At 40.4% G+C, this 26710-nt stretch overlaps 1 protein-coding gene across 2 annotated transcripts in view; it reads left to right on the top strand.

Moving 5' to 3' along the window:
* KANK4 (KN motif and ankyrin repeat domains 4) overlaps positions 1-26710 on the top strand; it is a 286564-nt gene that overhangs the window by 188187 nt on the left and 71667 nt on the right. The window contains exon 8 of one of the 2 annotated variants that reach the window (XM_086953375.1): positions 1758-1900. In XM_086953375.1, the coding sequence (XP_086809501.1) occupies positions 1758-1900 (143 nt within the window). The remainder of the gene's footprint in view (positions 1-1757; positions 1901-26710) is intronic. The other variant, XM_086953383.1, reaches the window with a different exon arrangement.

Genomic DNA, 26710 nt, shown 5'->3' with positions numbered 1-26710 from the left:
TTTGAAACACATCACATTGCTCGACAGACATGTTTGCTTTAACTCTCGTCTGCAGTCTCCACTGAATACATCAACGTATGTACTTGTTATTAGGAGGAGCTTATGATAAACTATTCTCTAATGTGATATTGTGGAATAGCTCATTGACGCTGTTAAACTACGCATTACCCCTTAGCAAAACCCTGAAAGCTAATTATACGGGTTTGGATATTTTCAATGGGTAATGCACACTTTTTTTCTTTTTCAAGGATTCTATTCAAATGCTCAGGATATCATCAAAAAGTTTGCTTCACTGCGACTCCTTCAAAGTAAAACACTGGCCCTGCCCACTGACAGCGCCGAAGAGTATTGGAGTGGGATCCATTGACAATAAAAGCCTAACTTTATCGATTTCCTATTTATTTACAATTTATACGCTTGAGATTGCTTGCTAATAATCCCTGAAACTTATTTCAAAGAAAATAAATGACCAACATTATCTATCTGTTTCTTCCAAGGCTGAGCCCTTCTTTTCTAGAAAGTCATAAAGGGGTAAAAGAAACAACGTGATTTTTCAGCCACATTCTTGTTGCATAGATTTAATAAAACCATTTTTTCTCCTCCATTTAATCAAACGTTTCGAAATTGCTCCACCCAACCAATGAAATGCCTGGCCCTGTGCAAAAGTTAAATTCCAGCATTTAAAGAGACGACAACTTCCCAGGATAGTGTAAACATTCACCATTCATGGACAGGAGCAAGGGTCTTGTGCATGACATAGACACAAATATAAATACTTAAATATAAGTAGAATGAACAAAACAAATCATTCTTTGTCTTGAAACTGTTTTGTTTCACTATCCACACTAAGGCACAAATGTTTACCGCCTTCACACTGCACTCAGAGTAGAGGTTGTCTCAAGAGGGTCAATTGGAAGGTTCCCAAATACATGTATTGTGTCTCTTTCTACTGCACATCTGGGATGCTAACATGCCACGTAGATAACAAATATAAAAATGTATTCTACTGTTCTGAGGGGCCATTTATTAATGGAAAGTGGGACTTGCAGAGACCCTATTTTGTGAACACAAGGTTAACTCAAAACTGAAGTAATTTGTACAATATAATTGGGATAAAAGGAATAAATGAACATTGTTCAGCTTACCACTAGGCTATTTTCTGCCGAGTATGAGCATGACGTATGTTTTACCCTGTCTGTTGTACTCTGGGAAGTAGAAAAGACACAGGTAAGTAACAATGCTTCATAAAAGACAAGATTATTGGAGAATTACATTTTAAAAAGGATGCGTTGGGTGGATATGCATTTCTTCTTTGGGATCCTATGTACTTTAATTGCACTTTGATTTTTTTTATTACTGTGTTAGCATGTCAAAATATATAATATTGATACAGAATATGTTTCAGACTTGTTTTGTAATCAGATATTATGGTGCATAATATGCCTTTCCTTCCACATAATGTGCCTTTCCTTACTAAATAATTAAATGCACCCCTTCACATAATGTAGCCCTGCCACATAATTCCAGTAATCCTGGTAATAAGTGCTGATGTTCCAAATACAGGGAGCGTCGTAGAATGTGGCATTATTTGTTTCTGCGAAAGAATCAATATGAAAGAATACATGAAGGGAATACATTTGATCTTTTCTTGGAAACTCAATTTCACAGAGAAAACCTTTGTTGCGCCTTCTACATTTGATTGCCTTGGAAATGCCATAGGATGGACAGCTATTCAATCGCCTGTGCTTGTGTTACAGGAGTGTGTGATGTGAACCACCAGAACAAAGCAGGGTACACCGCAGTGATGCTCACCCCTCTGGCTTCTGCAGAGACGGATGAAGATATGAACGTTGTTTTGACGCTCCTTAAACAAGGAGATGTAAACACAAGGGCAAGTAAGGTACTTTCAGAATCTAAATTCTCTTGACATCTGAATTACCAGAATTTGACTTTGTGTTCTTGTGGAACAGAGTGCATTTCTGTAAACTGTAAAGCAATATTTGTGTTTCGAGCAAAGCATCCCTTCCATTTCATGCTCTTAATGTTATGATGTAACTCGGTTTGACCTTCTGCTGCCTGACTCCTCTAGCACTGATTCCATTTGACATTTTTTTCTGTTATCTGGCTTGCCAACACTCTAGGGCATGTATGCAAATACGTTATTGCTCCATTTCTCCACAAACATATTTGATGAAAGTTATTTCCTGTTTATATGTGTGTAGCCATGGAATAATCATTGTTTTACTGCTTTCTACCTCTCCATTTACGTTTTCTGCTCACTCCTGGAGGGATGACCAGTCAGCCCGTCAGTGGTGGTCTGCCCGGCAATTATGAGGGCCGATCAGACGGCCACATTACGATGGCAGTCGGATAGTTGGCGGTCGGAAAATCTGACTGCCATGGTCCCAGCAGTCGGATAGAATCCGACCGCCAAACGGACCTCCCGCATTACCCAGAATGGTGGCGTGCCTGTTAGGCCGCTGGTCAGTTAATGATATTCATCCATGCCAGCCTTTCCATGCCGGTTCAACCGCCATGAAAAGGCTAGCGGGATGCACATTGGGGGCACATAGCGGGCCCACCTTTCCCCCTGGCCCATTCCTTAGGGTGTTGGGGGGCACCCTAGGTGCCCCCCTACATATCTCTGTACCAAGTGACAGGTACTGCATGGTGTCTGTCACGTAGTACAGGGATATGTAAAACATCTCTTTTTAACATTGCAGCAGTTTTAAAGGAGGGTGATGAGACTGCCATGGTGGCGGTAGCATCCTAATTCCTATTGTGGGACTGCTGCCTTGTTGGCGGCTGTTCCCAATTAGGAGTCAATGGCGGACGGACTGAAGTCTGTCCACCATCGTAATCAGGCCCTAAGTGCCGGTGCCGAGTACCAAAATCACCAGCTCAAATTAAGCACTGCCGCCAAGTACAAAACAGCATCTGAAACATTTTCATGCGCCACACTATGCCACACTATGCCACAGACCTGTCTGCCTAAACAGGCCGTACTGATTTTGTTACCGGGCCATTGAATCAAGATGTATCAGTCAGCACGAGGTCACACTCAAGCATACACTGTGCAAGTAACAACTATAATGCACAAGTATATATGTCCCCAAAATGCTACATGGAAATCGAACACTTTGACAAGCTCATTTTGTTTACCTAAGACCTTTGAGTGTATGAAGTCTGATAGCATGCACATATCTGTTTAGTCCACCAATATGCACATTCATGGGATGACACACACATGATTTGTCCTGTATATCTGAGCCAATTGACATAAATGAGATATCTGTCCATATCCGATACATTGCCCACATATGCAATCAAAATGGCTTGGCCAGTACACACTGACACTGAGTCAGACACATGAATCTTCCTATGCAATGGTTGCAGTGTTGCCTGACACTCAATATTTGGATATGACACTGTCCCTGATGGCCTAAATTGGCATACCTGTCCTAGTCCATGTGAAACATGGGATTACTGGGAGTATGTGGCTGCTTATCATGCATTATTTAAGCTAATAAGTTCATATTTTCAAGACACCAACTTGGTCTTACCTGCTGCACGTGTGTGCAGTAGTCGTGTCACAAACCTGTGTTTACCCCAAGCATCTCATCGTCCATTTAGGAATGTACCACAGAGAGTGCAGCTCGTATGTCTGTCAAGTTGCTGACACGTGTCAGACAAGTACATCACTCATTACGGTCAGCTCAATGCACATGTCGTACATGGTGCTGTACACAGTGACCTTAGACTATATCTAATACACAGGAGTCTAGTGAAACATGTCTCAGACGGAAAGGGGCAAACCTGGGCATCAGATGACAACGGGGCATCTTTGTATTTTGCAACACAACTGTTATCTCAGCAGACACACGACTTGTGATAGTGTCACCAGCTTGAGGGAGTGCAACAAGCATGTCAGACAAAGTACAGCTAACTGGCTCAAACTGACCCCCTCCTTGTTGCTGTCTGGCCTTCACCTGCCCATCCAGGTCAGGGAAGACCACCATGAGTATCTGAAGAATGTGGGGGGTGAGGGTCCGTCATCCACCCCTTTTGCGAGGAGGTGACAGCTTCAGCTGGACACTAGCAATCCTCCGGGTCCAGCGACAGAGGTCCTGCCACCTCCTCTGGCAGTGGCGGATGCAGCGTTTGAATGTCCCCACAGATCTCACAGCCCAGATGATGGTCAACCAAATCTCCTGCTTCTGATGGACATCGACCTGTAAGGATGACATAGTGACACACCAGTACTACACATGTGGACATGTTGGTTCTTCACACATGTAGACATATAGGTCATTGGTAGTAGGGCAAATATGTATAAAGGAAAGCTGCTTTCTTGCTTTTCCATGCTGATAACAGTGAAGTCCAGAGGTTTATGTTTTGCTGTTGTAAGTTGTATGCCTACTCCAACCCAGTCCAGATTACTCCTTGTGTGGAAAGTGTCAATGACAGTGAGGGGAGTGCAGTGGCATGGATGCTGAGAACGTAGCTTGATGTAGGAGTTGAAAGCAGCTCACTACAGCGCTTTGTGTTAATGACACCATGGAGCAGTGTCCGCTATCTTTCGTTGGCCTTTCCATTTACTGTCAGGTATCCCTAGTCAATGATGTATGTGTGGCTTTGTGTGTGTATTGATGTGTGCTATGTCTGAATCTCACCACTTGTCCTGTACTCCACACACCTTCACAGCCAGCCCAGGGGACACCCCTGGGACAATGCATCCCCAGACAGTGATTTGAAATTTACAGTTAAGATGGCTGAGAGTGTGAACATGTGTGAGAGGGCCAGTGCTTAGGTGTGACTTGTGGCCAATTCATACATCAGGCCCATGTGTCAACCATCTTGCCAGGGCATTTACTTTCACTGTGATGGACTGACTGGTCCCAAGAGTGCAATTTGTTCTGGCTGAGAAGGTGTGTGTAGAGCAGGCCTTGATAGCAGTTGGAGTCATTGCAGAACCTCCTCCTCCCCCAGAGCTCAGAAAATCCCCCATGAACCATGCTTCCATTACAGGGAGTCAAACTTTACATTCAAGATGTCTGATAGTGGTGTCCTGGTGTTTGTTTCTGCATAAGTGCCAACAGGGCCTTGTGCTCCCTACACCAGAGGCCAGTGTCAACCATCCTGGCAGTACTTTTCCACTCCCTGTGAGATGAGCATAATTTATGGTGGTCTTGATGGGCCATGTGGGAGGAGGATTATTAGCTGTGACTACGACTCTCATCATGCTTTCGGCTACACCCACCTTCCCAGCAAACCCAAACTTCCTTCCTGTGAATCAGCTTTCCTGGGAGTGGATGTGTGCAAACAAAATGGCTGCTGCATGTGACTGGTGTTTGGATCCCATTGCCATTGTATAAGTTTGTGCTAATGTTTGTCATATTTGTGAATGTTGAGCTTTCCTGTTACATTGCAGGTAATATGTTAGTTACAATCTGAATTTAAACACAGATCCCACCATGGATTTGTGCTCCTCAGTCCAGGACCCAGGGTTAGGCATCTTGGAAATAGATTTACCTTGGGTCTCCGGTTGAGCATAGTCCCAGGTGTGGTGTTTGGTGTTGGTCGGAGGGGTGTCTGTGTGTGACAGGGCCTGTTGATAGATGTGGTCAGAGCTAGCACTCCTCCTCTACCACAGCCCAGATAGGCCACCATGAACCATACTTTCATGACAGTGAGTCAAACTTTACACTCAAGGTGTCAGACAGTGGGGCCTGGTGTTTGTTTGAGCACGACTCCCAACAGGGCCTTGTGCTCCCTACACCAGAGGCCAGTGTCAGTCATCTTGGCAGTACTTTTTCCCCTCCCTGTCAGGTGACAGTGTAAAACCTTGCTGCATTTGTCAGTAAGTTTGTACATGGTATGACTTAGTTACATTTTACTCTGAGATTGTAGGTATTGTGTTTATCTGACTGGCATACACATCACAGGATATTTAGCTTTGGGTTGATATGGCTTTGATAACAATGAATGGTTTCACTGACTCCCTGACAGTGATGTCACTGGGTGTGTATTGCCTCACAATTGTTTATGTACTCACCAGGCTTTTGTATACAACCTTGGTAACAATCCTCTCACACATCTTTATTTTCTGGGACATGGGGGTCTGTTGGACCAATGTGCCAAATAACTGCGGCTCTACTTTGAGAATTTCATCTACCATGACTTCCAACTCACTATCTGTGAACTTTGGATTCTTCTTTGGGGGCATGGTGATGGGTGGTGATTGAGATGGATGTGTGCGTTAAAATGAGGGTGAGTGAGTATACGTGAAGCTGGGTGTTTGTGAGTGTGCTTTTAGAGAGGTGCTAGTGGTGTAAATGTTGTGTGGTGGGTGAGTTATGAGTGGGTCTCTCAGTGCAGTGTGGTAGGGTTCTCTGCTGGCTGTTCTGATGAATTTGCAAAGGATCATGATAGGGATTTTAGCTCTTCATGTAGGTGGAGTTGTGGGTGTGTCTTTGTTTTTTTTTAGACTTGGACAATGCTTGTTTGATCATTTTCTGTCTGTTTCTATTTGCTTTGTTGAGCATGACGGAGACGTTCAATTGACCGGGACGGATGCTTACAGCGGCAATTGCAGGTTAATCTGAGTGTGTCACATTCACATTATGCTATGTAGCATCATTCGCGTATGAATCTTTCGCGTCACGCTGATGCTCGGCTAGGTGGCATCAATCGTGTATGAGTCTGTCGCATTGTGCTGATGCTAGACTATGTGGCATCACTCGCGTACCACGTGGTGCCTGTCATGTTGTGCTTTGAAATGCACAACATGTATTTTTACCATTGCTGCGAGCACCGCCCGCCGCAATGGTAAAAATACAGGATGTGCCCGCCACTGTGGCGGGTGCATCCTAATTCCCCCCACGGGACCCCCGCCCTTATGGTGGGCGGTCCCTTGTCCCAGGAGGATTGCGGGTGGGCAAAGTCCGCCCGCCATCCTAATGGGGGCCTTAATGTTTTAATTTATTATAGATGTTTTTTTTTTTATATTTTAAGTCATTAATATCTATTTTTATTTTATTTTAAACTTTTAACATAAATTAAAAATAATACTTTAATTGTTTTAAAGTAAATCTATATGTATAAATTATCATTGTGTGTTTATTTTTTATAATGTTTTTGTTATATTTTATTAAAAAGTATATTAAATATATTTTATTTTAATATTATATTTAATGTATTTAATATATATCATTTATTTTATATTTATATAACTAACAGTTAACTGAATTTTACTACCAGCTAATCCTGTAACTGCACATCAAGCTTTAATACACAATAAGATAGGTTGGCCAGCAACAAAATATTAAAATATATAAATATTCTAAAAGAGGTTTCTGTGTTGCTGTATTGCACATCCTGTTCACTAGCAATAATTGCAAATACCGTTTTACAGATCGCTACTATACAACTTTTCACGAGAAATGCTTATCTTGTGCTTTACTCTCCACACACCCATCAGAAATCGAGAGAAAGAAAAACCCACCAATCTGCTTGTATCGTATCTCAAAATCCTCAGAGCTTCTTTGTACTCCCTAGTTCCCAAATTCTGACAAAGCGGAATAAAGCAGCACCTCCTACAGGTCACATAGGCTGGGCAGAAGAACATAATATGCTCAATAGTTTCTTTTGTGTCACAACAGGCTGAGCATTGCAGCTCATCAACCTGTGGTGCTCATGCCCTCTTGGCAGTAAAGGCCTGGAGGGGCAAGGTTCCATACCGGAATTGCAAATACAATCATCTAGCTATTGGGGGTTCTATTTCATCCAGAAAGTCCTCCTCTTTAAAGGAGTCCTTAACTGTAAGAAAGGAATTTGATAAAGTGCCATGCCTCAACTGACAGTGTAAGAGAATATCTCTATATTGCCAAAATGCTGTTATGATAAGCGATTTGGAGATAGCCCTAGACTAATCAGGAGTACTCCATAAACCATGGAGGCCAATCTCTGTCAGTGTACCCTTCAGATGCTCAAGGCATGGAATTCTACAAGAGCCTACTTGAGGCAAAATGTCCTTCAACCCTTGACAATAGGCAGGTAACTCCGGGGTAGCCCAGATCCTTATCCAGTAAAGTAAGGACTGCAGTGCCAGTCTGTCAGAGAGGGTGCAGAGACAGAATATTGAGTAAAAAATATTGAGTTGCACAAATAGCAAGTTATTAATATCGTGCGTCAGAAATATCGACAGCAAGAATATTGTGGTCAAGAATAACGACTTAAGGTAAGTAATATCAATTTAAAAAATATCGAAGTGTTTAATATCGTCTGCAAAAATATAGTTGTTAAAAATATCGTTTTTTTATTAATGTTATGTATTTTAGTATATATTGTATATGTATGCAATGTCTTTTTTTTGTATAAGAATTGTTTGTATTTTTAATATATATATTTGGTATTTCTCGGTTTCTTTTTGCCATGTGGATCAGCCGAGGGAAGTTAATGCAATGTATTTACTTTAGCCGTTTTTCTGTTAGCATGACTATGTCAACTTGATAATGAACAGTTGCTACTTGGGTAGTGAAGAATTAAGTTTGAATTACAATTTTTTTGAATTTTATGAATCTTAATCATGAGTTTTATACATGCTGCTAACTCGAAAATGAATTGTTGTATTAAGTGCAGTGGAACTTTGATGAAATTTGGTGTTTTATATATTAGTACTGTTATGCACTTTTTTGGATCTCTGAAATCGTAATTAAGTACTAAACTAAAAAAAAAATATATGTATTACATTTTAGGAGTTATGAAAAAAATAATAATGTGAATTTAGCTTTTTTGGTACCGTAGTGGGTTGTGGGTTTATAGTGGAATAGGGTGGGAAGTAATTTTATTATATTAGATGTATTTATTATGTTTTATTCATTAATATTTGTTTAATTGAGATGTTATAGTGTTAAAGGTGTAAAGTGATTTATTATTAATTAATTAATAATTGGTTATTCATTTTATTTAATTAATTGGTTATTAATTATGTGATTGTGTAATTAATTTTAGGTGTGTGTTGTGGTGTTTATAGGTGTAAAGGGGGGAAGTAATTTATTTGTAATTTATGAATTAATAATTGCTTGTAAATGTTTATTAATTAATTGGTAATAAATTATGGTAATTGTGTAATCAATTGTAGGTGTGTGTTGTGATGTTTATGGGTGTAAAGGGTGGGAAGTAATTCATTTTTAATTGATGAATTAACATTGGTTGTTATTTAATTTTAATTAGTAATTAGTAATTAATTCCAGTAATTGGGTAATTAATTTTAGGTGTATGTTGTGGTGTTCATAGGAGTAAATGGGGGAAGTAATTTGTGTTTCAATAATATACAGTTGTTAATTAATGTTAATTATTTGATATCTTTATTGAGTAATTGTTTATTTTTTGTGTGTTGCTTTTACTTTTAAAGGGGTAAAGGGTGGGTATTAAATACATTTTAAATATTTAATTATTAGTTGTTAATAGTAATAGTTTTTAATTTAAAAATAAATTGTAATTTAGGTATGTTTTGTGGACATTATAGTGTTAAAGTGTGTGTAGTCAATTAATGGTTATTAGTTTGTTTTTATTAATAGTACGTTTTATTAATAGTACTTTTTTATTGATTATTATTTATGTTAATTATGGAAATGCATTTATTTAAAAATGTTGAAGTGTTTTGTTATTGATGTGGTTCGATAGGGTAGGAAATAAAATAAATACATTTATGTTTTAATTAATTATTTTGTTTGTAAATATTTTCTAGTTTAATATAATTATTATTTATAAATGTATTTATTCTTTTATTTGAAATAATATTTGTAGGTTTTTTATATATGCAATTAATATTATAATATGTGTTCTTTTTATATGGTTAATATATTCGTTTTTTTAATTGTTCATTTATTTTAATGTTTTTTTCATTGTTAATATTTTTGATTGTTTTTAACTGTTTGAATGTGAATAGTAATTTTTGTTTCTTCGCTATCCAACACTTTCCCTAATGTTGCACTCACTGGAGTGGAATTAGTCATTAAAACTTTATTTCGATCCGTTAACAGAATCATAAAAGTATACAATTTATAAAAATCAAGTCTACACAGAATTATCTAAATTCCATATTAAAATGTTACAGTCAATCAAAGGAAAGAGAAGGCCATACACAACTAAAATGAAAAAGTGCTTGTGCTTTTAAACAGCAGGGACTAAGTGCAGCACATTAGCTCTGCAAAGTTCAACAATCAAAATTAACTACTACATTTGTAGAATACTAAATCATCTGCTGCTTTAATTATCAAAAAGGCATGCAGGGTTTCCATTAGTGCTGCTCAATATCGTCTTCTAATAGTAAGTGCTAGCCTAATAAAGGTAAGCACAGCACTGCATATAGCTGCAGTGGACAACAACATCAAGTACTCGTATCCCTCCCTGTAATCACATGGTCGAATATCCAGCAAAACAGGTTTAATAAACCGATTTCTTGGTTCCTTATACAAAGTACAAAAAAGAACAAGATGCAGAGTGCATTGTGAAACCGTAATATTACAAGGGCAGGGGGTAGCCTCTCACACCAACCCCCTTGTTTCGGAAATGCGAACAAAAAATGCAATGTATTTAAACGAAATCTTGTCAAATAAAAGCGCCATTGGGTGTGCATAGTGAAGGATAAATAAAACTGATGCTGCAATTTACCCCTATTATATGATGTTTGTTCAATATCTTTTAGCATGCCCAGGGTAGTACGATAAGCATTTTTAATTGTCAACTTTATATCCTTCTGAATAGATTCTGGGTCCCAGGCCAATCTTATGGAAAGTTTCCCTCACATATAACAGCCATGGAATCTGCATGGCATGATCAAGTTTAGTGCAGTCTTGTAAGATTTCTTTTGAAAGTTGTAAATCTTCAGACTGCCAAATTTTCCCCCATAAAAGTAAGGGGGAAACGTGAATGATATCACTCACAAATTCTATACCCATCTCTGAATGACAAAAGATATTTGATGAACCGGATGGGATTGATAAAAGACGCTTTAGGAACTTATTTTCCATAATTCGGATCTTGGTCCATTTATGTGTACCCCACACCCCCGCCCCATATGTTGCAGCGGGCACGCATTTGGCTTCATACAGGGTCTTTAATTCAGCAATTGGTTTTTGGCCCAACTTGCTGGAAAAACGAAAAAGGGCCTCTATAGATCGAGTTGTGTTCTGCACATGTGCTGATATTAGAGGGTCCCAACTCAGGGTTCTATCGAATAGATTTCCCAAATAATTGAAGTTATCAACTTTTTCAATGGTCACATTATTTACTACATACCTGCGAGTTTTTGTCCCTTTCAGGGCACAAACCATCGCAAAGGATTTTGTGAAGTTGACCCTAAGACCCAAGTCTGACATGAAAGCATTAAAAGCTTTTAAACAAGCTTGCATGCTATTTGCCGTAAGGGTCATTAGCACGGTTTTGTGCGCATAAGATAGCATAGGTATCCGTTTGCCATTTACTTTAGGGAAATCTAAGCAATTTTTCAACAAATAATTTTCCAACCCATTTGCGTAGACTAAAAACAAGAAAGGGGCCAGAATACAGCCCTGGCGTACCCCTTCAGTAGATGGGATGGGTTTTGTCTTCTAGCCCCCCGGGCCAAATCTAATCCTCACAGTAGTGGCAGCATGCAATCTACGAAGCAGGGTAACCAGCGGCTCCTCAAACCCCATGGACTCCATCATCCGCCATAGCTTATCTCTACAAACAGTGTCAAAGGCACTGAATAAGTCCATGAAGGCCAGGTGAAAACAAGCTCCCCTGGCCCTCATGTACTTACCCATAATTAAAGCCAAATTTAGACACTGCTCCGTGGCCCCCTTACCTCGTCTGAAACAATACTGTGAGTCCACAATAGCACCAGATGATTCAGCACATGCTTCCAGGCGGGCCAGTATAACCCTACACATCAGCTTACATGATGCATCTATTAGCGAAATTGGCCTATAACAGCACAGATCATTTTTATTACCCTTTTTAAAAATCGGTAAAACTACCGCCTCTTTCCATTAAATTGGGATGCGCTCAACCACTATCGCTCTAAAAACATTGAGTAGCAAAGGTGCCCACACCTCAACATTGTATTTAAAAAGATCTAAAGGGACTGCATCAGGCCCTGGGGCCTTTAGCGAAATGCCTTTCCTTAAAGCTTCCACGACCTCAGGAAGAGAGAGAGTGAAAGACTAAGGGCCACATTAGGATGACGGGCGGACTTTGTCCGCCCGTCATCCCATTGTGAATCGGGACCACCCGCCATAAGGGCGGGGGTCCAGGGGGTGCAATTAGGATGCGCCTGCCACAGTGGCGGGCGCAATCCTCCATTTAACATTGTGGCGTGCGGTGCTCACTGCACCGCCCGCCACAATGTCAAAAGTAAATGCACGCATTTGCATAATAAAAGCGGCAGGCACCGCGCGGTGCCTGCCGCTTTCATTATGCAAATGCAGGGGGGGTACCACAGGTACCCCCCGTGTGCACCCCCCCACCCACCTTCACTCTGGGGGCCCGCAGGGGGCCCCCAGAGTGAAGACCGCCTGCCTTTTAGCCTTGCCGAAAACCCCATCATAAAATGGGTGGCAGTGTCTGATAGACATCGCCACCATATTATTCCTTTTCCGCACGGCCGCAAGGCGGCCGGAGCGGAAAAGTAGCGGGCGGTGTTTTTGACCGCTCCGTTCCCCCAAGCCATACTAATATGGCGGGGGGAAACGGAAAGACGAAATCGGGTGGATTGCCTCCGCCAGGCATGTAGTGGCCACCGCAAGCCTGGCGGAGGCAATCTGCCCGATATCGTAATGACCCCCTTAGTGTTAATTCTGAATCCAAATGAAGATCACTATTCACCTCAGTAACAGATGTCAAACTAATTCCTTTTGGATACATTTTTTTTGCATAATGTGCCTCCCAAATATCTCCTGGTATATGTGTCACCATGTTGCCTTTTTCCTCGTTATTGAGGAAGGGACGATTTATTACTTCCCAGAATAGCCTACTATCCCTCAAATCTGAGGCTTTTTCCAGGTCATCCCAGGCCTTTTTTTAAAATCTAGTTTACGCCTAACAGTAGTGTCCCTATATAATTTCCTTGGGTTTTTAACCAACTCCTTATCCTGTGGTACTTGGTGTAATGCCTTTGTTAAAATTGTTTGAGCTGCAGAACATTCAGCATCAAACCATTTACACTCTCTTAATTTTTTCTTGCCCATGGTTTTAAGGAGATGCGGTGCCACATTACCACACAGTGCCTCAAAGTTCTTAATTACAGTTTCAGGCGCAGAAGAGGGAGTTAGACTAATTTCTATCAATGAGCTATTTTCTCTGAAAAAATCTCTTCCTCCAATTTTCGTGCATCTACCTTGTCCCACTTAAGGCTTACCCCTTGATTCTGACTATATTTTATTTGCTGTTCACAGGTCTGAATCTTCTCAGTCATAGGTCTTAAGTACAGGGCTAGAGGGTTATGATCACTAACAGGATTCACTTCAACCAGAAAGTTATTGACAAAATGGATATACCTGTTAGAGACCAAAATGAAGTCAATTACACTCGTTTGGCCCCCCGTCCTTTGAAAAGTCTGTATTTCCAGCGATTTTGAGAAAGTTGGCATATCCAATACGCAAAGATCATTTATCACGATGATATTGTTCAAGGCGTCACCTTGCGGTGAATGCTTAAAGTGCGCCATTGGTTGATCATTAGGATCTACCACACCACAAGCCCTAGACCCACTAAACTTGCACAAGGCATAATTAAAATCCCCTACCCACATAATAAACAATGAGGAGGAGGTATTAGTCACTTTAGCTATCTCCTCCTGCAATTTATCAATAACATTTTTACCTCTCTGCTATCCAGCACTTTGCCTACTGTTGCATTCACTGGAGTGCGAATGGTAAGTTGTAACCCTCCGCTATCCAGCACTTTCCCTACTGTTGCACTCACTGGGGTGGGAATAGTAATGTTTACCCTATCCAGTACTTTCCCTACTGTTGCACTCCCTGGAGTTGGAATAGTAATCTTTACCTCTCTGCTATCCACCACTTTCCCTACTGTTGTACTCTCTGGAATGGGAATAGAATTTTTCATCCCTCCTCTCTCCAACACTTTCCCTACTGTTGCACTCACTGGAGTAGGGATAAAAAATGTACCCTCCGCTATCCAACACGAATCCTACTGTTGCATTCAGTGGAGTGGGAATAGTAATTTTATCCCTCCGCTATCCAACACTTTCCCTACTGTTGAATTCTTTGGAGTGGTAAAAGTAATTTTTGCCCCTCTACTATCCAACACTTTCCCTACTGTTGCACTCTTTGGAATGGGAGTAGTAATTTTTACCCCTCCGCTATCCAACAGTTTCCCTTCTGTTCCTCTCACTGGAGGGGGAATAATAAACGTTACCCCTCCGCTATCCAACATTTTCCTTACTACTGCACTCACTGGAGTTGGAATAGTAATTTGTACCCCTCCACTGTCCTGCACTTTCCCTACTGTTGCACTCACTGGAGTGGGAATAGTAATTTTTACCTCTCCGCTAGCAAACACTCATCCTACTGTTGCACTTAGTGGAGTGGGAATAGTAATTTTTTCCCCTCCACTATCCAACACTTTCTCCATTGTTGCTCTTACTGGGGTGGATATAGTAAACGTTACCCCTCCACTATCTAACACTTTCCCTACTGTTGCACTCACTGGAGTTGGAATAGTTATTTTGACCCTTTTGCTATCCAACACTTTCCCTACGGTTGTACTGATTGTATTGTGAAATGTAAGTTTAAATATTTTTCTAATAGTTTAATGTTTTAATTTACTATAGATGTTTGTTTTTTATATTTTAAATCATTAATATATATTTTATTTTTTATATTACTTTACACTTTAAATTAAATATATATATATAAATTATCGTAGTGTGTTTATTTTTTATTATGCTTATTTGTTATATTTTATTAAAATGTATACTACATTTATTTTATTTTGTTAATATTATATTTAATGTATTTAATATATATTATTTTATTTTATATTTATATAAAAGTCAATATTTTATATATCTATATTTTTACATCAATATTTTTGAGTCAATATGTTTGTACTTTCCTGTTTTAAGTATAGGAGTCGATATTTTTGTTGTCTATATTTTTTAGTCGATATTTTTAACATCGATATTTTTTACATCAATGTTTTGGCAGTGAACCATCAGAGAGGTCTCTAATTCCAAAGTCCAGCCTAAGTAAAAGCAGAGGATTGCTTACAGGTACTCCCACCAATTGACAGGTTTAGTGATTATCACCATTACCAAAAGGGTTACACCCAGAGGCCCTCACAACTCTGCACCCCAGAGGCTTAACCCCTTCCACACTCATGACGAGCTGGGCTCGTCATGGTGTAGCCTCCTCATACACTGATGACGAGCCCAGCTCGTCATAAAACAATGAAAATAGCAATTTCCCAGCACAGGAGGGGAATTGCCTTAGCAGCCATGGAGTTAAGATAATAAATCTGTAGTGCTGGCTGGATGGGACAGTACTGTGAGCTGTGCAACAATTTTCAAATACTTCCCACTACTTGCTCCAATTTTAATTGTCACTGTGTTATATGAGCTTGACGGATCACTGACATAATATCGAGGGACAGAATATCGACTATCAAAAATATCGTTGAAAAAATACTGACAGACAGAATATCGAGTTTGTATCTACAAACAGGTAAGTACAAAAATATCGAGTACAAAAATATCGTTTACTAAAATATAGTTTATAAGAATATCGACTTTATTAAAAACAATGTTAAATTAAATTAATTTTAAAAATTAATTACTAAAATATACTTAAAAATACTTAAATTAACTTATAATAATTAAATAATTAATGAAAGTTCTAAAAACATTTTTAATCATATTTGTTAAAACATATATATAGTAACATAATATAATTAAATAATATCCAATATTATTAACGTACAATAGCGGAAGTGTAAAATTACTATTCCCACTCCAAAGAGTGCAATCGTAGGGAAAGCGTTGGATAGCGTAGGGGTTAAAATTACTATTCCCACTCCAGTGGGTGCAACAGTAGGGAAAGCGTTGGATAGCGTAGGGGTAAAAATTACTATTCCCACTCCAAAGAAAGCGTTGGATAGCGTAGGGGGAAAAATTACTATTCCAACTCCAAGGAGTGCAACAGTAGGGAAAGCGTTGGATAGCGTAGGAGTAAAAATTACTATTCCCAATCCAAATAGTGCAACAGTAGGGAAAGCGTTGGATAGCGTAGGGGTTAAAATTACTATTCCCACTCCAAAGAGTGCAACAGTAGGGAAAGCGTTGGATAGCGTAGGGGTAAAAATTACTATTCCCACTCCAGTGGGTGCAACAGTAGGGAAAGCGTTGGATAGCGTAAGGGTAAAAATTACTATTCCCACTCCAATGAGTGCAACAGTAAGGAAAGCGTTGGATAGCGTAGGGGTTAAAATTACTATTCCCACTCCAGTGGGTGCAACAGTAGGGAAAGCGTTGGATAGTGTAGAAGTAAAATTTACTATTCCCACTCCAGTGGGTGCAACAGTAGGGAAAGCGTTGGATAGCGTGGAGGTAAAATTTACTATTCCCACTCCAGTGGGTGCAACAGTAGGGAAAGCTTTGGATAGCGTAGGGGTAAAAATTACTATTCCCACTCCAGTGAGTGCAACAGTAGGGAAAGCGTTGGATAGCATAGGGGTTAAAATTACTATTCCCACTCCAGTGGGTGCAACAGTAGGGAAAGCGTTGGATAGCGTAGAGGTAAAATTTACTATTCCCACTCCAGTGGGTGCAACAGTAGGGAAAGCGTTGGATAGCGTAGAGGTAAAATGTACTATTCCCACTCCAGTGGGTGCAACAGTAGGGAAAGCGTTGGATAGCGTAGGGGTTAAAATTACTATTCCCACTCCAATGGGTGCAACAGTAGGGAAAGCGTTGGATAGCGTAGGGGTAAAAATTACTATTCCCACTCCAAAGAAAGCGTTGGATAGCGTAGGGGGAAAAATTACCATTCCAACTCCAAGGAGTGCAACAGTAGGGAAAGCGTTGGATAGCGTAGGGGTAAAAATTACTATTCCCAATCCAAATAGTGCAACAGTAGGGAAAGCGTTGGATAGCGTAGGGGTTAAAATTACTATTCCCACTCCAAAGAGTGCAACAGTAGGGAAAGCGTTGGATAGCGTAGGGGTAAAAATTACTATTCCCACTCCAGTGGGTGCAACAGTAGGGAAAGCGTTGGATAGCGTAAGGGTAAAAATGACTATTCCCACTCCAAAGAGTGCAACAGTAAGGAAAGCGTTGGATAGCGTAGGGGTTAAAATTACTATTCCCACTCCAGTGGGTGCAACAGTAGGGAAAGCGTTGGATAGTGTAGAAGTAAAATTTACTATTCCCACTCCAGTGGGTGCAACAGTAGGGAAAGCGTTGGATAGCGTGGAGGTAAAATTTACTATTCCCACTCCAGTGGGTGCAACAGTAGGGAAAGCTTTGGATAGCGTAGGGGTAAAAATTACTATTTCCACTCCAGTGAGTGCAACAGTAGGGAAAGCGTTGGATAGCATAGGGGTTAAAATTACTATTCCCACTCCAGTGGGTGCAACAGTAGGGAAAGCGTTGGATAGCGTAGAGGTAAAATTTACTATTCCCACTCCAGTGGGTGCAACAGTAGGGAAAGCGTTAGATAGCGTAGAGGTAAAAATTACTATTCCCACTCCAGTGAGTGCAACAGTAGGGAAAGCGTTGGATAGCGTAGGGGTAAAAATTACTATTCCCACTCCAAAGAGTGCAACAGTAGGGAAAGCGTTGGATAGCGTGGAGGTAAAAATTACTATTCCCACTCCAAAGAGTGCAATAGTAGGGAAAGCGTTGGATAGCGTAGGAGTCAAAATTACTATTCCCACTCCAAAGAGTGCAACAGTAGGGAAAGCGTTGGATAGCGTAGGGGTAAAAATTACTATTCCCACTCCAAAGAGTGCAACAGTAGGGAAAGCGTTGGATAGCGTGGAGGTAAAAATTACTATTCCCACACCAAAGAGTGCAACAGTAGGGAAAGCGTTGGATAGCGTAGGAGTCAAAATTACTATTCCCACTCCAAAGAGTGCAACAGTAGGGAAAGCGTTGGATAGCGTAGGGGTCAAAATTACTATTCCCATTCCAAAGAGTGCAACTGTAGGGAAAGCATTGGATAGCGTAAGAGTTAAAATAACTATTCCCACTCCAGAGAATGCAACATTAGGGAAAGTAAATACTTCATATATTATTTAAAAAATTATAAATTAATATCTAGAAAAGATTATTTAAAAGTAATTACCAATTTAATATAATATAATAATGAATCTATTAAAATTACTAATTAACATTAATTATTACAATTAGTTACCTATTAATACAAATTAATTACAAATTAACAATTAATTATTTAATAATTAAAAATGAATTAACAATAATTCGAATTAAATACAATTAAATACATTTAATTATTTAATTAATTATAAGTAAATTACTACCCACCCTATTCCCCTATAAACCCACAACCCGCTACTGAAAATAAATTAGTAAAATTAACATAATTAGCAATTAATCAATTAAATTAAATTAATTGGCAATTAAAATTTTATTAATTACCCATAAAAACTTAATTAACAAATAATTCTAAATAAATACCAATAAATAATTTTACATATTTAATTAATAATAATTTAATTACTTCCCACCTAATTCCCCTATAAAGCCACAACCCGCCACAGAAAATAAATTAGTAAAATTAACATAATTAGCAATTAATTAAAATTAATTACCAATTAAAATTTAACTAATTACCAAATATAAATTAATTAACAATTAATTAAAAATTAATACCAATAAATAAATTCACATGTTTAATTATTTATAATTAAATTACTTCCTACCCTATTCCCCTATAAACCCACAACCCGCTACAGAATTAAATTACGCAAAAATTATAAAAACAAAATTCATTAATTAAAATTAATTATAACATAAATACACACTTTTCACACATATAATAACATAAAAAACACTATAAAAATCGATATTATTAAAAAATCGATAATTTTAATAACCTTTATTATATACTTCGATATTTTAACTTTCTATATTTTTAACATTCGATATTACATTACTTACCTTAAAAACAATATTTTTGATGTCTATATTCTGTCCATTCGATATTTTGTCCATTCTATATTTAAAACTCGATATTATGTCAATTTGATATTTTGGACTCGATATTTTGACTGTTCCCCAAGCTTGACATCCCAGATGTTCAGTCACTCTGAAGCCTAAATACACAGATGTGAACACATGTCCCAGTGGGACCCTGCTAGAGTTAGATAAGTCCTGGTCAACTGCCAAGGATTCAGGACAATGTGCTTAGTTTTGCTCACATTAATCTCCAATCCCTTCATGTGGCAGAAACATAAAAACGGGTCCAACAACTTCTGGAGTCCCATTGGGGATTTGGAGAGTAATAAAGTATCATCAGCAAACATAAGGGCAGGAACCCTCATGTTTGCTAATCTGGGTGCGTCATTATAACACTGTTCCAGAATTCTTGCAAGGCCATTGATGTAGAGCGTAAACAGCGTGGGAGCAAACACATCTCCCTGTCTGACTTCTCTGGCTACGGGGAAGGAATCAGTTAGCTCACATGTGCTACCATGCCTGACCTGTTATTGGTATGCTGTCTGACTATGATAACTAGCAAATAACTGGGCATCCCCATCTCGGAAAGAACCAAATCTGGTGGATTATATTTGATTGCAAGTTGAACTGGAACCCTCTATTTAACGTACATACCTATAGAATTCAATGGCTGAGCTATCTTGATAATGTTTGCCATCGCATAGACTATCATTTTATTTGAGAGAATCCATCAAAATTGTCTCCTGCAATCACATAACCAGTAGCAAAGATTTACTGGGACTATAACACTATGGACAGAGAAAAGACACAGCTCGGAAAACCTTATGTTAGGACATATATTATAACCTGTTTTGGTCAAGAACTCTACGTGGAGTGGGTGCTGCTTTTAGCAATCTGTTGACCCGCTGTAAAAATGGACCTGGTAGCTGGAATGATCAGTTTTCCTATATTGAGAGAGCTAGAGCTACATACCTCTACCTGTCCATGTGACTTAGCCAATCATGCATTTCTTTTTCCTGTACACCTCTTATCATGTCTAGGTGTACATATTTAAGACCCTTGATAATATCTAGTTGGATAATCAACTGTACAGTGGCATTTATGTACTTATTGATGTTACGGTCTCCACTAGTGTGAAGTTATGTCTCTAAATTTCCTAGGGCAGCTATTAATATTGGATACAATATTGATCACTATGTGCTGTAGTCTTTGGACTTGGTTGAATTATTAAATTGACTGTTTATGTTTGCGTGTGTTTTTGTTCTATGATGCATTTAACTTTGCTGTATTGCTTTACTGTTTTATGCCCTGTGGTCGAAATAAAATGAATTGAAATAAATAAACTAATATAGAACAATGCACAAATGACTTCTTAAATAAAATAAGAATAATTCTGTCACCAGACTTCGAAAATCTACAGGCTTTGTTTACATGTAACCCCCATAGTATACTCCAGGGTTGATAATGTATAAAAACGCAGGGTTGTAAAGAAAAGATTCACCAAAGCACTCGCAAATGTCAAAATCATTTCACAACACATGAAAAATAGACGGGTTCAAAATCTTTCTCTAAAACTATTAGGCTGAAAAGGCTTCGGACAATCTTATTTCACAGTATAACGTAATGCTTTTCAAGGCACTTTGGTTAAATTAATTACAGCCAAACAAGATATTTCTGATGGAAGTTGCTGTAACACCATAAGAGCTGGCCTGCCCTGTTTAATATTTATAATTTGTAATAATGGGTTGAATTAACTGTCAGTACCCTTTCAGTGGGCCACAAGCCAAGCAGGGGACACTGGGCACAACCGTCGGGGTTGAGGCTTTTTAATGCTGATGTCCCGGGGCATGACCTACTATGGACTCTGAGCAACTGGGCCAAGTACCTCTTCTGCACTTGACTCTCAGGATAGCGTGGTCCGAGCAATCAAGGCTCCCTCCGGAGAGAAGGAAGGGAGTGAATACATGATAGTGAACCCAGGGTCATAACTCAAAATATGCGCAGAAGCAGCCATAAATAGTGTTTCAGCCAAATACTCACTTTTATGAAAAAGAGAAGCATTTTATTTCTACTGCTATCCACTCAAAGGAAAAATACAACTTCCACAAACAATTACAAAGTCTTCCCCTGAGGTTGGGACTCTAGTATTTCTTTGGCAATTCCCCGTCTCACCCACTACTTGGTTAGCGATCGTGCTTATTCCCTATTCGTTATTGGTAACATTCATGGCATGCCCACCTAGTAGGTCATGTCTCAATAGTCCACTATGACTCTAACTTAAAGTCAATAGTGTTGCAGCATTAATGTAGCAGCCAGTTCCCCCGCAACCAACAGGCCCAAAATCTGTTTTACCCAAAACAGCAGGTGTGAATCATTTGGAGTGCCTGAGTGCGCTCTGTCTATAGGAGCTTGCAGTGGCTGCCGCTGAGTTTAGGTTAGTCAGCCTCACGTGGCCCAGGTTGCTGTACTCAGTGGGTGCAGGGTCTCTCACTCTAGGTCGTGCTCTTGAAGTGACCGGAGGCTCTATGCGGCTCCTCCTGCAGGGTAAGTGGTTGGCTCATCTCTAAATGGAGGAGACAACAACGATCCTGTCTTCGATCTCTCACCTGGGTGATGATGTGCAGGTACTCCCACTGTGTCCTTACTTATTGTTGGTGGGGGAAACAAGTTGCAGTCCTTGATGTTCCTGGTGACCCCCTCTGACATGCGGGGTCACTTCAACTCACAGTCCATCCACAGGCTCTGGCTTGATCGACACTTTGAAATTTTCTTCGACAGTCCCTCCTGGCATACTTGGTTACCGCCTTGCTACCGCACAAGGCTAGGGCCCTTACCGCACAACAGCCTTTTCCATGACGGCCTCACTACTACACTAGGCTGAGGCCCTACCTGCATGGCAATCTTTTACATGGCAGCCCCTTCTGGCATACGGGGTCCCCGTCTCACTAGCTCGCAAGCACTCTGGACAAATCGGCGTAGCATGACACCCGGCAAATTCACAGCAGCCATCTCCTGCCATTTCCTCACTCCTCGCACTAGTAGTTCACTCAACATGGCTCCCCACTGGACCTCATTCCCTCCAATGCTCTCCTATTTCTCGCAGGGCACACTGGTCTTGGCAAGCAGACAGGTGCTAGTGCTCCAGGCTCCAGGACAGGTGGTCTTGGATTCCCTGGGCGATGTCCCTATACCCAACAGGGAGACTGGCACGCCTTGGCCCCAGTCCTGGTCACAGGTGGACGTTTTGGAAAACTTTCCCTCCTCACATAGCCAGTTTAGCTGCTTGGCAACTCCCCTTCTTATAGTCCATGTCCAGACACCAAATGTGGATTAAGGCAGAGTCTTTGACGTTTTATGTTGGTGTCTGCTTCTTTTGTGCTGTCCACTTCTCCGCTCCCTCTTCCTCATGAAACGCACTCTTCACAGCAGGAGTGTCTACAAAGCTGATAGTCCAACAACACAGGCCATGGGAGTGACAAGAGTGCACATCTGGATGTCAGCCACAGTCATAAGTGCATTAAAGGGCTGGCTCATGCCCTGCATCCTTACCTAGCCCCATATCATTTGAGAGATGTGCCCAGGCCCCTGTATCACTGATAAAAGAGCACCCTTTGAAGTGTACAGGGGAAACCTCACTTTCTCTTCTCCATTGTGTGTCAGACCCAGGTTACCGGAATGCAGCAATTCACAAATATTTCTGGGGATCTCTCTACCGCCACTCCATGTTTCACCATGCAGGCCTGGGTCTCCCAAAATGGAACCCATGACCTCCATTTATAGTACTACCCACAGGCACATATACACCCAGTACATGTATACAGCATACATGCACTGCACAGTACTATATCCTCCATGTACTGTACCACTCATGGGCACACATGCATCCAGCACCTAAATTTAACATGCACGCGCTGCCCAGCACTGTATCCTTCATGTGCTGTACCACTCATAGGCACTCATACATCCAGCATATGCATTTAACATGCACACACTGCAGCCTTCATGTATTGTACCACTCCAAGGTACAAATACATGTGCTTAATTTGTGCAGCTGATTGCGAGTGGTGGACACCAGCACTCATTTTTAGGGACCTGAATTTATTTTTCATCATCAGACTGACCCAGACAAAAAGCGAGCAATGAGAAAAAGGGAGAAAGATGGAGTAAACAACAGTAACAAAAATTGACAGTGAGGATGAAAAAGGACCTGCAAGGGAGACAGTAAGTGTAGCAAGGTGGAAGTACAGGAGATGATGTGCAATCACAACTAGGCAGCCTTGATATTTGCCGACCCGTCATTCAATAATATAGGCATCAAGTTTAAAAAAAAATTTGGACCCTTGCACTTATTTTATTTTTCAAATTAAGCACTGATCACATGAGCTTGTCAGAGAACCAAGATTCAGATGAAGTTACCCTATAACCGAGTGTTTTTTTTTTCAGGGGCTAGTTGATTTACCGCCATACATAACCAATAGTGATATTCAGAGATGGCTAGGTCCAAGTCTTTAAGGGGACTGGGCTTTGACCTAGTAATAACCGAGTCCAGCGCCTCTGATTCTATCTTGCACCAATGACACAACTTGCTTGGGTTAGGGATCATTTGCAGGGGGTGATTCGTCCGTTATTTTTAAATCAAACATGACCACCATGTTGGCTGTCCATGTCAATGGCAATATTGCTGTAAGGTTAAGAGAAGGATTATCAAAGAATATCCCACCCAATATGTGGCCAGCAACATAGTCAGAACTGAATATATATATATATATATATATATATATATATATATATATATATATATATATATATATATATATATATATATATATATATATATATATATATATATATTCCAAAACCATGACGAAATTTTGCCTGCGCCTCTTTGACAGTGGCGGGCCTCGACGGGGTTTCGTCTTACCCCTTAAAATCCAAGAAGACGCTGTCTTTTCCTTGCACACGACAGAAAGTCAAGGCCCAATTTTGCTTTTTAAAGTGAATTAATCGGCAACAACACCCTTGCCGATTAAATCACTTTAAAAAGCAAAATTGGGCCTTGACTTTCTGTCGTGTGCAAGGAAAAGACAGCGTCTTCTTGGATATATATATATATATATATATATATATATATATATATATATATATATATATATATATATATATATATATATATATATATATATATATATATATATATATATATATATATTGTAGTGGGGGGTGCACTCCTGAGTACTCCTTAATCCAAAATATATTAGGGGTGCTGCAATACGCAAGAGCTGTCAGCCCTTGCTACTTGTAATGCCTAGTTATCACAAGCACAGAGGCTTGAATTTGTTGCGCACACTTCACCTGGTGTAAAACACCACAATGTAAATAAACAATTTCAACAATATGTTGCAATATTTATTCCTATATTTTCAAAAAATGTCAACAAAAAATAATTTTTCATCAATGTGCTTTACATTGTCATTGTGTCAATGAATTAATCATGCAATCATTGTATTCTTCATATACATGTACAAAAGCAAAAACAATAACATTCATATTCTTAAATTCATTCTCTGTTCATTGCTGGCACCCAATGCATTTCGGAACGAATTACAGTTCCTTCTTCAGGGGTAATCTGTAAATAAAACATATGATAAGTTCTGTCAAATTCCATGAATGGCTCAAAATCACTGAACATTTCCTAGTTTACAACCACGAAAACCACTGTGTGAATTTTTATCATGCTGATACCCAATGTGTGTATTGAATATGTGCTGTACCCTACCTTCCTCTGATGTGTACAAGCCTCAATCTCCTGTTTACCTGTGAGTAAAAGTGAAAACAACCAAAGACACCCAAGTTCAATGCCACTGTCATCGCATAAACAACTCATGTTGTAATATCCAAAATGCCTTAAGCGCGAACGCTTACCTCTATTGCCAAACTTCAATTATCAGAATCTGTAAAATAATTGCCAACCATATACATTAGTACCATCCTGATGTGCATGGTGCTAAAAGAAGAGAATCACTCGATAAACATTATGATTCCAGCACGACGCTGCAAGGGCTTATCTTGATCTATTTCCCCTAAATCATGATATCTGTAAAAATTGACAGACAGAATACTGGTAAGTTACCGTAACCTAGACTCCTGTATGACTAGAAAAACAAATGTATCCCACATCGGACTCATACCTTAACGCGTACTGAACGAGCTCCTCAAATCAACTTCCGTGTGCTACCGTGGCCGCCAGAATGGTGCCGCAGGAATATTAAAGACTGTGACGTGTGGATACTAAACACGAAAAACAGACTAATATAAAAGAGAGGATGTCTTACTTACTTTTTGGCGGCCACCATCTTAGAATTAGCACCTAAAACGGAATCAAACCAATTACTCAGGGTTCCGGAGTATATTAAACATCCGAAAACTGTACCGCACGTATAGATGGGAACGTTGCCTAAAAAAGCAATGTAAATATTAATGAAATTCAGATCGCCGTTTTTTGAAACTGCTGCCTGTGTTGCCGCCTGTGTTCCCGGAGACCCACACAGACCCTTAGAGCTCTTTAGAACCCGCCCGCCAGTCTCCCGCTGCTCAGCCGCTTTCTTGTCAACTAAAGCGGGAGCCGCCGAGTGGAGACCGGCGAGGGGCTGGACTACGTCTCCCAGCAGCCCTACTGGGGTTCCGTGTCATCTGCAAGCGCCAGGAGGCGCATATAAACAACGTTCCCACTGTTGTAAGTGGGTTGCTCCTTTCAGATCGCCGGTTTTTGAAACTGCTGCCTGTGTTGCCGCCTGTGTTCCCGGAGACCCACACAGACCCTTAGAGCTCTTTAGAACCCGCCCGCCAGTCTCCCGCTGCTCAGCCGCTTTCTTGTCAACTAAAGCGGGAGCCGCCGAGTGGAGACCGGCGAGGGGCTGGACTACGTCTCCCAGCAGCCCTACTGGGGTTTCGTGTCATCTGCAAGCGCCAGGAGGAGCATATAAACAACGTTCCCACTGTTGTAAGTGGGTTGCTCCTTTCAGATCGCCGGTTTTTGAAACTGCTGCCTGTGTTGCCGCCTGTGTTCCCGGGGACCCACACAGACCCTTAGAGCTCTTTAGAACCCGCCCGCCAGTCTCCCGCTGCTCAGCCGCTTTCTTGTCAACTAAAGCGGGAGCCGCCGAGTGGAGACCGGCGAGGGGCTGGACTACGTCTCCCAGCAGCCCTACTGGGGTTCCGTGTCATCTGCAAGCGCCAGGAGGCGCATATAAACAACGTTCCCACTCCCTCGCGGGACGCGAGCAGGACGCCCGGGTCGAAGCCCGGGCAAAGGGCGGGCCCTCTTAGGCCCTCAGAGGCCCGAGGAGACTGGGCTGGGCCAGACCCCCTGGCTGTTGTCTACCCAACGAGTGAGTAGTGCATCCTCTTACATTATTGGCGCTTTATTGACATTATATTAATATGGCTGCAACTGCTAACAGTCCTGCTACTACTGGTCCGGATAAAATTGGGGGTGCGTTAAAC

Source organism: Lissotriton vulgaris, chromosome 1_1 (genome assembly GCF_964263255.1).
Source record: "Lissotriton vulgaris chromosome 1_1, aLisVul1.2, whole genome shotgun sequence".
Lineage (NCBI taxonomy): Eukaryota > Metazoa > Chordata > Amphibia > Caudata > Salamandridae > Lissotriton > Lissotriton vulgaris.
The sequence above is the reverse complement of the archived record's forward strand: the minus strand, read 5'-3'. Positions and strand labels throughout refer to the sequence as shown.